At 38.5% G+C, this 16,427-nt stretch overlaps 1 protein-coding gene across 6 annotated transcripts in view; it reads right to left on the bottom strand.

Annotated features, from left to right (window-relative positions):
- The window catches only part of LOC108599863 (calcium uniporter protein, mitochondrial), a 47,528-nt gene that overhangs the window by 1,369 nt on the left and 29,732 nt on the right, over positions 1 to 16,427 (bottom strand). For 3 of the 6 annotated variants that reach the window (XM_017987010.1, XM_017987011.1, XM_017987009.2), the window contains exons 4-5: positions 4,005 to 4,274; positions 13 to 244 (exon numbers count right to left, since the gene is read on the bottom strand). In XM_017987010.1, coding sequence (XP_017842499.1) covers positions 13 to 244; positions 4,005 to 4,274 — 502 coding nt within the window. The remainder of the gene's footprint in view (positions 1 to 12; positions 245 to 4,004; positions 4,275 to 16,427) is intronic. The other 3 variants (XM_017987012.2, XM_017987014.2, XM_017987015.2) reach the window with 3 other exon arrangements.

Raw genomic sequence — 16,427 nt, 5'->3', positions numbered from 1 at the left:
TTGTTTGCTTACCTGAACTCATCATCTAGCAAGCTCTCAATGCTGCAGGATGAGGCAATGCGCACGCCATGCTTGTTGATTATAGCCGCTCGATCAATGCCGCGATCTTCCTCCTTCAGCATGGCCAGCAAATGTCCCACATTGTGCGAAATGGGCTTCAGTGCAAACTGACACAGCTCATTGCGACTGGGCAGGCGAACTGTCAGATGTGGCATGCCACTCACATACTCCACAAAGATGTCTTCTATACAAGAGGTGAAGAGATAAGTGTGGAATAAATAAACTTGCTACAGAATTTAAATAATTGTTGCACCCTTGTCACAAGTTCTCATGTCGTTTGCTCACAATGCTTTTCAGATAAGAGCAACTAATTTTTGAAAATGTTGCTGCAGTAATTAAAACTAAAACTTTGCACAGCTTGAACATATTTTTAGACAGTCAGAGAGTCAGAGACTCATGCTGTCACATGCAATTTTTACTTTTAATAACTTAACTTAACGTCTGGCTACCAAACTAGTACACAAAGTTTACAAGTGTCAAGTCATAAGCAAATCTAAGCCAACAGTTTGCTTGTTGCAGCTCTGATACTTGGTTAGTCTTATTAATTACGCCTAGAGCAACTCAAGGTTGTTGAATGCAGTTAGTTGAACGAGTTGATCGCTGAGGCGTGTCGCTGCCTCCCCCTGACAGCCTCTTGCCTGACAATGAGAATCGTTTCGTTTGCTGTGTTGGCGTTAAATGAGCAGATGACATACAAATGACAGCACCAACTGCGTCAATGTTTCAATTAGCTGCACTTAGCTAGCGCCACAAGAAAACAAACCCAAAACTGTTTTCTGTTGTTTTGTGTGCAACAAAAACAGTTTTCACTTTGTCGCATGTGCGCACTTAGGCAGCGCAGCTGAAGTAGCGCAAATATATATCTATGAATTTGTATATATTATTAAATATGCGTGTATGTGTGTGTGTGTTATGCTGCAGCGCATGCAACACGCCAAGTGGCCAGCCAAGCAAGTAACCCAAGCAAACTAAACCAGCAGCCAACTTCTAATGAAGATTTGCCTCTATTTAATCACATTTACTCTGGAGCTGTCCATGTCTGTGTCTGTATCAGAGTCTTGAGTTTGGCGGCGCCACTCAATATGTGGGTAACTAGTGCTGTTGTTGCTGCTAATGCTGCTGCTGCTGCTGTTGTTGCTATCGCGGTTGTTGGTGGTTGGCTAACTGCTTAAACAGCTCAAGTATCTCGAGCTCTGTTGTGATTATTATTTTCATGCACTTTGATTTTTTGGGATTTTAAACACATTTTATATGTGTTTTATGTTTGCTTTTCTGTTGCTGCTTCTTCTTCATCATCATGATCATCGTCTTCTTCTTCTTCTTCTTGTTTATTATTGATAGCTTAAGTTTTTGTGTTAATTTTCAGTTAACTTTCAGATTTTCGCGCTTGCAGACGTGTTTCGGTTTGTTGATCGCAGTCCCAGTTCGCAACGCAAGTCTCCTCCACTCGTGTGCGTGGCGTTTGTTATTGTGTGCTTCAGTGTACGTGGCAAGCAGCTATTAAAACCCAAATGCCATAAAAAATATGTTTGGAAAACCAACTAACCAGCCGGCCAGCCAGCCAGCCAACTAACTAACTAACCACCTAACTAAGTAGCTAAATAAACAAAATCAAAAGCCACAAGCCTCGATACAAAGTTCTATGAACTTTACACTTTAATGTGGTTCTTGTTGTTCTTACTGTTGCCGTTGCCGTTGCCATTGCCATTGCCTTTGCCATTGTGTCAAAATACTGCCATATTGGACGCTTTTATGAGCCGCAATAACATAACCATGACAGCTGCTGTCAGAGCGATACACACACACATACAAAAACACAAACACATACATGTATATCAGACGGATGTGCATATAACATTGCTTACAAGACGGAAAAGTTTAATTTTGCAAACTATGACGGGCGGCGTGCAGCATATGCCCAAAGATAAACAAACCACATACAGGATACGCAGGACAGACAAACACACACACACACACACACACGGTGTATGTTATGCGTGTTCTGTATCAACGATTTTGTTGTTGTTGTTGTGGGGACAGCTTTCAAAACCGCAGACAGCAAAAGTGCAAACATTGATTAAATTCCTCTATTACAACATTTCTGTTTCCATGCAAGGACTCAGCCTGTGCCGTCTCACATTTTATTTGTTGTTGCCACTGCCACAACAAGGGGCAAACATGGTCTCATCAAAACTTAATAGGCAGTTTCCGCAGGCCAAGCTGTAGGTTAACAAGTGTCAGCAGCACCCAACACCCTCAGATACACGCACACACTCATTCACAGAGGCTTACAGCACACGTGGCTGGCAAATGAAATGAGGTCAAAGTGTATCCAAACAGCGGAAATGCAAACGCCACCCAGCCAACCAAACAGTCTACAAATTTATAACAGCCAACTATGTTTTTGTTAAGGTGACTGTTAGCAGTATACATGGAATTAATTCTTTAGTGCCACCTTTAAAGCTGCTAGTCCTTGCTGTCCGTGACTACAAGTTTGATTCTATCAAGTGTCCCTTAATTGCATTACATTTCACATTCCATGTTAAGTCTGTAAATTTCTGGAGCCCACAAGCTGCCTTAGAACAATTTTATCATTACCTCCCATTTAAGCTTATTAGGGCTTAAAGGATTAGCATGCCTAGCCCTCAGTCTTTCAAGCACTTTTGTGGTAAGTGTTTCATAAGTTCATATTTTCTATAAAGGTTTTGCTATTTGGAGTCGCCTTTAGTCTTTGAATAATTGTTAAAAGACTTTTCAAAAATATCAAGCAACTGTAGTAATAAATTAAAATAACTATTTAAATGAACTCGTTGCTTTCTATACTTAGTAGAATTACATAGAGATATAGATATTGCTGTGACTTTACTTGAAAGATTTGCTTAATGCCAAAGATTAATTGGAATGAAAAATAAAAACTAATTAATTTATTTTCTTTTATGCTGTTAAACTTTCCAGTTGTCATGTTTGAGTAATTTATTTCAATATCTCTTCAGGGTTTTTCTTACAACATTCATTGTAAACAAGAACGCATTAAATAATTTTTTGGAACACTTTGATTAGTAAATCATAAAGCACTCACCTAAACATTTCCATTCTCACCTAAAATATTCGATTTGCTGGGGAGGGAAGAGGAAATTAAGTGTTCTAGCTCTTATAGTCTATGAGTTATTGTTGATCAAACAGACGGACGGGTGGGCTTACAGGGCTTAGTTCGTTAAGTTTATCTACGGGATCTGCCCAGTAACGTACTTCATGATGCTCTTTTCAAAGTGTATGGAAGCCACAAGCATCTCGGACAATTAAATTCTAAATATACTAAAGAATCAGAACTACTTATTCCATACAATACCAAGATTTTGACATCATTGGCAAGCGATTTAACTTTTGGAAATGTGTCCTCGACATCAGCAATTTGTGGTACAATCAAATTGCTTTGTCAGGGTTTCATGTTGACTGTTGTACGGGGCGTATGAGCATTCTACATGATTAAATACGTATGCACCTGCATATATGTACCTGAGCGTCGTTTGGCAACCATTTGGCTGAGACATGCAAGAATTATCCTTTTGTGTGTGCATTATTAAAAATTCCGCTTGCTGCTGTTTGGCTGCGTTTAAGCTTTGAGCTGGGCGAACTCCCGTGCATGTTTCGTGAGATTGTGTGTGATGCATATGCATGATGCGTGTAGCCAACTCAGCATTTAAATTAAATTACACAAACGCCGTCGAGCACTGGCCTGCCTGCATGCATAAACATTAAGCGTGCGTTTTAATTAAGCGCTTCGAGCAAAAAGAAAAGTGAAATTAAGGAACAGTCAGCAAGAGGCAAAGCTTGCAGCAAAGTAAAAGCAACAGGACAGCAAACGGCAACAGCTAAAACTCGACATTCCCTTCGGTCAACTCCATGCAGGTTGAAGCGGGCCAAACAGTTTCACAGCTACATACCCTGGTGAGGCGACTGTGTGGACGAGGCAGTTGGCTCGGTTGGTGCAGCTAAAGCGCTGTCGACCTGCGGCTCGATGAGACTTTGTGTTGCTGCCTCCCGGTGGCGAGTTAGGGACACATTTGCTTCTGTTTCAGTCTCTGTCTCTATCTCTGTAGCTGCGGCCGTCTCTAAGCGTTCAATTAGCGTTTGTTTGCGGCCCGTGGCGCTGAGCCCGCGTGCCCGCAGGCGTGCTTTTAAATCGCTCACATTGAGGCGGCCGATATCCTCGCCTATTAGCGTTGTCGTTGTGGGAAAATAACAAGAAAGGAATAGGCGTGCCAGAAAGTACAAGTAAAAGAAATTATAATTTTGAATCAAAAGTGTTAGGCGAGGCGTGGCACACACAAAAACCAAAAACCAAAAACCAAACAAAGGTATAAAGAAAACAGGTGCAGAGGAAAATAAAGTGCAAACGGCAGCTGACTGACTTAGACGGCGCCTTTGCTTTTGCATAATGGAACACAAAAAACAAATGGCGCTTGCAGAAAAAACAGCTTAAAAATAAAAAAGTATAAAAAAGCAAAAGCAAGCTAAAAAAAAAAGCGCAGTTAAAAATGATGGCACGTGCAGTTAACGCCACGCAAAATGCACATAAAAAGCATAGAGTAGGCAAGAGCGGGAGTGAGAGCGAGAGAGAGAGAGAGAAAGAGAGTGAGAAAATGTGTTTACAAAATGAATGGCCGAAAATGTTGATGAAGACACGCGTCATGAATCCTACCATGGGCCAACAGGCCTCGTTGACATTTTTTTTATCAAACCGGAAAGTGGCACGCACATCAGAATACAGAATACATTAAAAAATGAACAAAAGGGAACCCTATCCACTCTATCTCTATCGTATGTGTGTGTGTGGGTGTGTTTGTTAATGTGACAGGCAGTTAAATGCCTTTGTCATTCACATAATCGAGCACAATGAGTTCAAAAAGCTTAGACTGAGCTCACTTATTGTGCGTAGAACAAAATAAAAGCAAGAACATAAACAAATGTTCAACAGGCTCTGCAGGCTATAAACTCATTTTTATTGGATTGCCAAAAGTTTGGTTCAAATGTTTCTGTTAAATTTTAGCTATCAGTATAAATTCATTATAAGCTTCAAAACACAAATTGAAACTATGCCACAAAATGTAACTATTTTCAAGTCGTTTTACTCACTTTGCTGATTGAATTTGCACCTCCTGGCGAATTCATATTTAACATTTTTGTAATTGCAGTGCCCAGAAAGCAGCTTTCTTTCAAATTGCTTGCAGGCTTTAAAAATAATTTTTCTCGGCTGCCTTGTTGCACGACTCAACTTCTTGCTAAAAATTGTTTGCATACGATGAACTTTTTTGCTTAAGTTATGTTGTAAGCTTTAAGCTGCATTGCTTTAAGCGCTTTTCATTTAACAAAGTAATATTAAGCACAGCAGCAGCTCAGCGCTCAAGAGCTAAGAGATAATACATAAAACTTAAGAGCGGCGCAACAGAAACAACAAGTATGAGCATCGATGGACGCCTTTAAGCCAATAAAATATTTATGAAATTGCATGCTGCCCTTCTGTCCATATATGCTCACTGCTTGATACACAATACATAAATAAACATATTTGTATGTATATGTGACTTTCCAACGCAATGATTGCTTATTCAGGATATGCGACGCAATAAAATTCGTCAGATTTTGAGCACCACGCGCATTAAATTAATCTGATTTAATGCCTTATTCGGCTTAAAATCAGTTTGTGGTTACGCGCAGATAGAAACAAAAGCATCACCTCATAAATAAAAAAAGTGCCGCACACACTTTTGTGGTCGCAGCCTGAAAAGTCTCTCACAATCGTGAAGAGGCTGCAGCTGAAAAAGCGTCCATTAAACTCCATGCTCCTCTGTATGTGTATATAAGTGCACTATGTATGTGCGTATGAATGTGCTGCGGCGCAGCGACACCGCAACGACTCTAGCGATTACTATGTGTCTATACATTGTGCTGCGGCTTTTAATATTTTAGTTGCATTGGCTTCGCTGGCTTTGACAAAGAATGCGGTTTGGCTGTGTTTGTGCGTTTACCTTGAGCCGCTAAGGCAACTGCAGAGTTTGCACCATAAACTCAGCTAACAGCAGCAATGGCTAACAAATTTCGAGTAAACGGAGGCTTTCAGGCCAACAGTAGCACAGTAAAGCTCAAAGAGCGCATAAAAGTAGGCAACATTATTTTGGTTGAAACTATTGTGTGTTACAAGTGGCATTAGAACACGAAAAAATGAGAACGAAAGAACGAGAGCGAGAGAGAGAGGGCGAGAGCGAGAGAGAGAGAGGAAGTTTGCATGTGTTAGCTTTCATGAAAACTAAGCGCTACAATTTGGCTTTTTATCGTGTGTTTGTAACTCGGTTTTAATTACTTTAAGTAATTATATTACAGCCACAATTTCGAACTATTAAAAGCTTTCTAGGCAAACTAGCAAAGGCTTTCAGCATTATTAACACAGTCTATAATTAAATATAATTAATACATATATGTGTATAAATCTTGTTTTGCTCACTTTAAATTCATTTCACTCAGTTATTAATAAACAAAGTCAAACACTATGTGTTTTGAAATAAATGTGTTTTATAAATAAATCTCATACCAAATGTTTATTAATATTAAATTAAAGCCCACAATGTCTGCATATTAAGCATACTTTGCACACTTAAATACTCAAAGCATGTCCAAAAGCGCTTTGTGGCTTTTGACTAGGGGAAACCACAGAAAAAAATGTTTGTTGAATTTTAAACTTTGAAAGGGGTTTAGCTTTTGGGCTTTGAAAACAGTTTGCATTAAATTTTGATCAACCAAATAATTGCCCAACTCGCACAACATAAAATTTAAGGCTTTAAGAATGACCGTTTCCTTATAAACAAAAATTCCTGCAAGTAATTGACGTTTCATTATTATTCTATGCACACAGCATGGCAATAAACTAGTTCATAACTTAGCTGTAGATTGAGTCTGGGTACGAACATTGCATAATCGATCCCTATAGACAGCAGTCATGTTACTGTTGTTCTTGTTGTTATTAGCTGACCTTCAGTTATGTGCACACAGCGGAAATTGCACAACATGTTATCCCATTTTGGATGCTCCTTGCTTCGATTGAAGCTGGGCAAGTGAAAAACAAGGCAACGCTTTGCTGCACTTGAGAGAACTTGTTAAGCACTTCACCTGACGACAACACTCTGAACTTTGGCATCAGCGAATATAGAACGTGTGTCCGCCTACCCCACTCCCCCTCCCTACAAATGCCGTAGGGTGCGCGCACTTGAGCGCTCATTATGCGAACGCCAGCGCCAGACTCATGTGCATTTTTATGGACGTTAAAACTTAAATGAATTGCACGAGTTTCGTGAAACTTTGAGCAGAAATTTCAAGCTAAGTATTTATCCCACTCTTTGCAGGCGCGCTGCTTCATTAATAGCAACTGCAGCTGCTTTGCTGCCTTTTGTACAACAGGTCCGGCACATTTTGCACGTCAAAATAGGCTCCGGACAGAGTCACAGCCTTTGCTATGGCGGCACGATGGGCAACGGATACTTTCGAACGTCACAAACCTCGACATCGTCGCGCCAACGGGACAAGCGGTAAGTCTATCTATCTAAACACTCGAGTTGCGGCAATCATAAACCTAGTGGCAAATATTCTGCAGACCAAGCATAAAATTCAATGAGTTATGAGCAGCGCCATATGCCATATGCTGGAGCACATAGATTCAAGTCTAGGCGCAAATGTTAATGGCTGGGCTGCTCAGTTAGTGCTACAATTTTACGAGCTTGACAAATAGTTGACACCAGCAGTCAAGAAGTAGGAGCTGTTAGTCAATTGGGAGCTGATTGTCATAAAGAGAAACTATAAATGTTGCAGACCATTAGTCAGCTGACAAAATGAGAAGCGCAAAGAGGAGCTCAAATAGATATTGGCTGTGTGCTCGTTAGTTTAAAATGAAAACGTATGTGTTTGAATAGAACCTCAACTATTTTTTATTATCTAAAGCCTTCAATGCACAACTTTTGTGGCTTTCGGCATTGTTTTTATTTTAAAGCCTTTTATCCAACTTCCAACACATACATTGCATATATAATATGGCTGTGAGTGTGTTTGCATGTACCCTCGTTATGTGTACGTGTTAAAAAGGCAGCCGAGGCAAAGCCAAATAGCAATGGCCAACAAAGTTTGATGCACAATGGCCAGCCCAGTTGGCCAGTTGGTTGTGAGTTTAGGTCAGAGATTCTTGTCAACAAAAAGGTCAAAAGAAAACTTTACGCCTTCTTTTTGTTTTCAAGTGTGTGCTTGTTCATATAATTGAATTGCTTGACCCGCAAAGATGCGAACTCCGTTGAGATTTTTCCCACTTTCACTTCAGCTTTATTTTCATTGTCAACTTTTTGTGCTCTCCAGCGTTAAGATCGAATCCATTTGCACGTTTAATTGCAAAAGCAAACAGCCACAGGAATCTGCTCCAAATCCTTTGGGCTCTGAACATTTTTTTTAATTAATCAAATGCCACAAAGTGGTGTTAGGCAGAGGCGGCGGAAGCTTGTGAAATATGTTGCGATAAAAGAAAGAAGCGGCAATTAAAATGCCAAAATGGCGCCTACATATGGGCAATAAATATGCCCCGAAAGCTGCCAGATGAAGTGGGCGTGAACAGGACAAGGACCGCTACCATGCGGTGCCTCTGTGAGGTTTTATAAATGTGTCTGTATGTGTGTGTTTGTGCGGTCAAGTCATTAGCTGCCTGCCAGTCAACAACCAGGCTCAAATTCTATTCGGCTCCTGCTGCTTTTCTCTCTCTCTCTCTCTCGCAGCTGCCATTTGGGCTTCAACAAACAAAAGGGTTGATCAAACTGTCTGCCATAGGATTTGTCTAATGAAACATAAGACTTCAGTTTGTTATAATAATGGAAAAACTAAGCTGCTGTTCTTTGCTTGAGCAAACACATTTACATTGAGTAAAGCGGAATGACTAGGGAATTTTTCATGCCGGACTGCAAATAATCTTACAATTTAAATTAAAGAAATAATAAACCAAAACCACGTACTTAACCCTGAATTAATATTAACCATTCAATAAAGTATAAGATGTTCTCGCTAACGGAACTCACAATGCCTTTTTCAGAAATTGGTATCGAGGTTTATTAAATCATTTCTTAATACCGGGGACCGTAATTTTATATTCTCTTTTAATATGAAACGCGTCACTCTTAACGAAGAAATAAAGATGATTTTGTAAGTTTTATTTATTGTATGGTCAGTCGATAAATTCCATTTTTGAGTTTGAATGAATTTAAACTTTACTACTTTGATGGAAATGAAAGAAATGTATTAATCTCTGAATTTTGTTTCCCGTCTTGTTAACTGATAATCGGGTAATTTAATTTCCTTCTTCTTTAATTCTTCCATACACTCCTGCACTTTTCTGTTTGCAAACGATTTAAACGCTTGTTTTAAATATTTTTCCATCACTGCAATTAACGCACTTTCGTCAATTAATTGCACATCCCACACTCTTTAACTTCGCTTTCGAAATGATGAAATTATTTTCGCTTGCTTCCGCTTCCTGTTGTGATGACTTCAACATGGCAGCACATGGCCGAAAATTGAATTTCTTCCGGCGTGGCCGAAAATGGAATTGAATTTTGCTGCTCGCTGCCTTTGGCAATGTTTTGTTGTTGCTCAAAAAAGCGCGCTGCATACGTACAAACGCGGCTTCATTTGCATACTGAGTTCGGTTGGTGGTGGGGTGGAGTTCGGGCGAGGAGTAGAGGCCATGCACTGAGCAGTAAATTTGCTGTATTGACAGCCTGTTAACGACTCGCAATTGCGAATGCGGAATGCGTGTCTTTCGAATGTGTGTGTGTGTTTAGATGTGAGTTGCACATAAAGATGTTAGAGACAAGAACTTGGCGACTGCTGCGAGAGGCACTGGCGACATAAACAAATCGATTTAAGCACACATACAGTTATGTACATCTCAATGTACGTACGGTTCGAGTGAGGCTCAGACTCCGGCGTTGGATGGAAAGCCTGTTACATTTGGTCACGTTGCGAACTTTTATTGAAATTGCCATAAAAATGTTTTGCAATGTCTTCAGTAGTGTGCGTGCCAACCACATATTTGTGTGTGTGTGTGTGTGTGTGTAAGAGCGTTAACGTGTATGTGTGAGTGTGCAAACTTATCGTGTTTATTGTTTATACCATTTCCCAGTGTTGTGTTTCATATGTCAACATACCTGCAATGATAAGAATCGAAATAGTTGATAAATATCTGGTTTAGCATTGTTGTAGCGCATAAGTTTTATTTAATATATGTACCATATGTATTACATATGTATTTTTAACGGGTTGGGAAGCTTGTCAAAGCGATGCCAAGTTCGACGTTCAGAGTTCGTTCAAAAGTTTGCAACATATTTTTTAACCCACAAACAGAAGTTGCAATCGGCAGCTGCAATAACTTTTTGCAAATTTAATTCTGAGGCTGAATATTTGCAACTGATGACAGCAGTAGTAGCAACAGTGAAAGCAAAAGAGCGTCTGAGCGAGAAGGAGAGATAAAGTCATTGCTGCTAGGTGTTGAGCGCCCGCTAGGTTCTGGCCAAAAACAAGCTAAAATAAACTAGCCAACCTTAAGCTCGCCTTTACTAAATTTATGTTTATTATTTTGTACTTAATAATTGTTTGCAACTCTGTTTAAATTTAACAATTTCAACTATTGAAAATAAAATTCCCCTTAATAAATAAAAGAAAATAAAAAAATTAATACTAAATAAAAATTAAACGAGCTTCGATATTTTTATGTTGTGAATTCAAACTTATAAAATAATTCGTTGAAGGCACGAATATAATATAATATATGGTATCTATAATGTAGTATATAACATTTAACTAATATTAACCCAGAAATGATAGTTCGGTCTGCTTAAGACTCCCATCGTTCACTTTTTAAAGAACCGTTTTTTTTAATATTTAGCATCATAAGTTTTAAATCCCTTTTTTTTACAATTATTAATTATTTGCTAAACCTTTGGCTTTGAGTTGCTTTAAAAGCTATTGCAATTCACAAATATGCTAGATATAGCCTGAAATAAGCTAATGTGCCAACTCAGGATAAGGTAAATATGTATATATATGTGGAAGTGGCTCGCGAAAGTTTACCAATTAGTTGTGGCTAAAGTTTGCTCTTCGTTCACAAAAATTGAGTAAAAAAAACTGCAAAAAATAGAAAATAATTGCATTTAGTTATAGCACACAATTTCTCGATCTATTAGCTATGTTTCATAGCAAGCTGCACAAGAGCAAAGAACTGTGCGCAGTAAATCGCGTTAAATAAACAATAAGTTTGTTGTCAAGTTGCTTTTGATTTTTCTGCAGACAGAAATTGATAAATAAATCTACAGCAAAGTGCACTCGTCTATATCATACGCTTTGCCAAGAGTATAATTTACATTCTTTACCATCCCATTCGCAGTTTCCAATTGAAAGAAACGATTGCTAAGACAATTTCCGACTTGCCTCAGGCATTCAGGCTGGGCTGGCAGACACAAATTGACAGTCAGCCTATGTGCATGTTATGCGAACAGGCAAAAGGCGTAACGAGCCTGGCTGCCAGCCATTCCACACTTCCGACCACGCGCCTCGCTTCTGACTGCAATTAGGGCCTACGACATTGACAATGTCGAAGCAGCGAGGCATGTAACATTGCCTGTCGCTCCAAATCGACTGTTGCCTATTCAGTGTCTGATTATCGCAGCAATTTCTAGCAGTCAATTGATTAATGTCTTGACGCAAATTGATAATACCACAACAGAATGATTTTGAAATCAAAGCCACGCACATTCGATTGCACACAGTACACATTTGACTATGGATATGACAGCTATATTATGCAGTTGGTCGACTTTGACTACTTAAACATGGGATTCTCATGTGGCCTCGCTATGCTCCATCCAGAGTGGCAGGGCTGCACTTTGGCAAATGTAGTTTAGTAGTTTATACACTATGTACCTAAGAATTTGTATTCTGCTTTGCATATTTTTTGGTAGCTCGCTGTTTCTCATGCAAACACACACACACACACATATTGTATTTGCTTGGCTTGTTTACATTCATAAGCTTGCTCACAGGCTGACAGTTTCAAATAAAACATTTCACAGTCACATATGAAAAACAAAGTTTCTTGCGGATATTGCAAACATTCCATGTGAAGCAAACTTTACGTGGCTTAGCCAACAAGCTCTGTAAATATTTTTAACTAAATACAGGGTGTCATATATAGAACTAAGATTAATTGGATTCTAAGCAACACTTTTGCTGCATTAAATGTTTCCTTAAATGAAACAAAACGTTTTCAAAAGCTAAGCGCAATGGAAAAAGGACTAAAAGCTTATTCCAGTAATTGAATAAAAATTCAAATTTAGTCAACAGTTCCTGGCTTAAAGGCTTAAGTAAAGATGTTATTTTAATATTATTATGTTAATTTATCCGATATTAAGTAAATATATTTATATATTCATATATATGGCTTAAGGGATTGAAGAATACAGCTTCTGTCATTTTGTATTTAGGTAGCATTAGAAAAGCTTTTGGCAAGTCGTAAGCATATTATTCTGCAACAAATTGTCAGCAAAGCTGTAAAGCTGTTTTATTGCCATGATGTACAACTTCATGCAACATAAATACGAATTTTAGTTGCACGAGTGTGTGTTTGTATGTTCCGTTAAAGCAAATATTGTACGTATGGCAAAAAGCGGTAAACAAGTTTGCTATTATTTTGATTTGATCCACGGGAAAACAACAAAGAACGAAAAAACAGCAGCAAATTTAAAAATAACGTAGGAAAGTTACTTAGGCACCAAGCTCCTCATCTTTTATTTAACATTGTTGTTTTGTTTTTTTGCTCGATTTTGTGTGTGTAAGCGCGATTGGAAGTTTTTTTTTATACTCTATTCGCTGCTGCAATTTTAAAACGAAAGGAAACTAACAAGAGCCGCACTCTACTGTAAAATGCAGTAGCTGCCAAGCAGTCTAGTCATGCCTCTATTATCACAATACACCGCACAATCCCAGCCCCCAGTGAGCTGTGTCGTAGCCGGGAGCCACAGCGAAAAATTGTGCATCCTTGCTGGATGCGCCTTGCAGGATGATTTGCTTAGCATTCAAAATTTAAACAGAATGCTACCAAGTAAGGAGCAGAGAGTGAGAGCGTGAGAAAGTCAGATGCTATAAGATGAAAATTGGCGCAACATTTGGTGTGTTACGGCTTTCCATTCCGGTTCGTTGCATTTGAATTGCTCTTTGAGATGCTTTGCCTAGATTTTTAATATAAAATACTTGCAGCCATTTGCTACGCTGACACGCAAATGGGTTGAACGAAAGGCTGGGCTGGGCGCTCGAAGGCCGAGTGGCCCTGAACTAGGCTAAGGAAACTATTATTTGCTGTATGGTGCACGCCAGACTGTCTACGTTGGTCATCTGAGGGAAGCATGCAAGTTTTCGCCTTCACACGGACATCACTGGGGTCCCATTGTGTCTTGATGCTCACAGAGCGGAGCACAAAAGTCATCTCAAGTTCTCTGCTTCAACATTCATTTCAGCTTCAGAATGTTTGTCTTAAGTGCACAAAGTGCAATTCATGTTAATTTGTTTACTACGTGCTGTTGCCACATGCCACATGCCACATGCTGCAGAAGCAGCAGCAAAACTTTAATAATACAACATACATAATGGGAAATCGTGTCTTAGACGAATATAATAGATTTAAGAATTGAGTTAAATTTAAATCTCAGCAACATAATAAAATGTATAATATAAATGCATTATAATAATATTATTAATTGCATTTATTTGCATACAAAAGGAATTATTTTGAATAATATTTAGATTTTCAATAAACTTTAAATTACACTTAATTTTTTATTTATTTTTTTTCAATTTGTTTGATTTTTTAGTTCAAACAAGCTTGCTGTTGCCGCTGGGGCAACTTAATCTAGTTATATATAAATTACACTTAATATGAATAAATTGTATAAAAACGTTGCAAATTTGCATAAATTAAAATAAAAGTGTTGCATAGTTTTAGTTGCCTGCCTGAAATAAGCTTTAGCGCCTCCTAAAAGTGGGCTATAAATTATGTATGAAATAGCGCTTGTTTTATTGATTGTTGTGAGTCTATAAAGAAATATATTTTCCATTAAGTATAATGTTTTGTTTGATCCAATCAAGGAAATCTTCTCATTGATATATAAGCTCTCTGCAATCTCCCTTTAAGATAGATTCTTCAGGTCCCAAAACAATTCTTGTTTAATTTTTTTACTTTATTTTTATATGTTCATATATATTTATGTTCACACAACGGTTATCAACCGGCCAAACAGTTTGCTCAATGTAACCGCTCACAAAAAAAAAAGAAATTTGAATTGTAAGACGTTTCAGCGATGCGATAGTGGTTAAAAGTGGTTAAAGATTTATTTTATGACTTTTTTTAATTTTAGAAAATTAAAACAATCGACTCTATTCATAATTTGCACTTATATAAATATATGTGCTGATGCAAATCATTTTTTCTTTTTCATTTTTAGACTACTTTTATTTATATTTATATTAATATTATAACAAATTAATTTAAGCTGTTAACATGCAAATTATATTTGCAATAATATTTTAGCCCACATTGATTTACATGGGAAAACTCATTTCAATTAACGGACGTTTCGAATGGAACGCAGCTGTTGGAACGAATTGCCTTTGTTGGCCAAGGTATGACAGTATATTGCAGTTGCAGCAGTGCTCAGCACGTCCTGCAGGCTATCAAGTTGCAGTGCAGCCAGCTTGATGGCAATCTCTCAAGCTTATGTTTGATAGCATCTCCGGCGCTCATGGCACCTGACACATTAATAAATGCTGAGATAGTCGACAAACATGATTGTATTGTATTTTTTGGCCGTTGCAGTTCACTTGCTGCGTGACACGTTAATCGCATTTCGCAGTATGAAAGAAAAAAACCGAAACACAAAATGTTTTTTGTTGATGGAAAAAGCTGAAAGATGCACGAAAGAGCAAAAACAATCATTTCATTTGATACGCTCGTTGGTCAGCATGAATGTGCGAGCGAGAATATTGTGGATGGAATGTACAATGGGCATCGGGGAACCCTAAGCCAGACCCAAACATCGGACCCATAAGTTGCGGTTCCAATATGAAATGGGCAACCCTTTAAAGCTTTTCATGCCATTTCCATGCGGCGTCACACGTCAAAACATTTTCAACTCATTTTTAGTCAATGTACTGACCAAGCACGCCACGCAGAGCATGAGGGTTGGTCTTTTTTTTTGATTTTGGCTTTTGCCAGCTATTTGGCTTTTTTGTTGGTCTTTTTTCACTCGCAGCTTTTGCGTTATTTCAACATATTCGCGCTTCACTGCATCCTAAAACTCTTTTCAGCGACACCTTTGGAGTGAGTAAGCTGCCGCGTCTCCCAGCATTGCAAGCTAGTTTTTACTCTCGTTTATTTTGTTACGTTTTTTATGAGTAATTCGCTTCACTTCCGGCAATGCGCGCTCCACATGCTTTTGTCTGCATTTGTGTTAGAGACGCATTTCCGTCGCTTTTGTTGGCTTTAGTACGTTTAGTGCACTCGCTCTCTCTCGCTCTCACATTCAGAGTATATGAGTTAACTGGGTGACGGTGACGGTGACGGTGACGTTGACGCCTGGCAGGCCGGCAGGCAGGCAGGCAGCCTGATGACGAAATATTATGTACACTCAGTCAACAGCAAACAAAAGCGGCACGTCAAGAGTTCAATTAACGTGTTTGTTGTACTTTACGTACAGGTTCAACCGAGTTCATTGCCTAAGCCCAGCTAACAAAACGGGGCGACCCATTGGCATTGGCTGCTTTACTCAACTCTTTTGTTTTTCTTTTCTTATTTATTTATAGATATTTTTCACAACAAGATTTACAATGGTGTCTCAAGATTTACTGTTAAAGAATAATTTATTTCTGTGTCAAAAATAATTGATTTGGTAAATTTTCCTCTCATAACAAAAAAGAAATTCATTTTAATTCCTGGCTATTATTACGAATCAAACCTTAAATGAATGCCAAGTTTATTTGCCATGAAAGAGACAATTATGTGAAATAATTGTGGAAGCAAACGGACTTTTGTTTTTGGCAACACATGCACAAGCTGAACATAAAAGTCTTTTTTAATGAGCAAAAGTTGGTAATTTTTGTAACAACTTGCCAAGTGTGTGCTTGTTTAATTGAGCACCAAATTCACTTTTACTTTTCAATTGCGTATCATACGCTCTGCGAGCGAAACTCAATTAATGCAATAAACCAAATTAACGGTATAAATAAAAAAAAGTGTCGCG

This window comes from Drosophila busckii, chromosome 3L (genome assembly GCF_011750605.1).
Source record: "Drosophila busckii strain San Diego stock center, stock number 13000-0081.31 chromosome 3L, ASM1175060v1, whole genome shotgun sequence".
In the NCBI taxonomy this organism is placed as follows: Eukaryota; Metazoa; Arthropoda; class Insecta; order Diptera; family Drosophilidae; genus Drosophila; species Drosophila busckii.
This window is presented reverse-complemented; position numbering and strand designations above follow the sequence as displayed.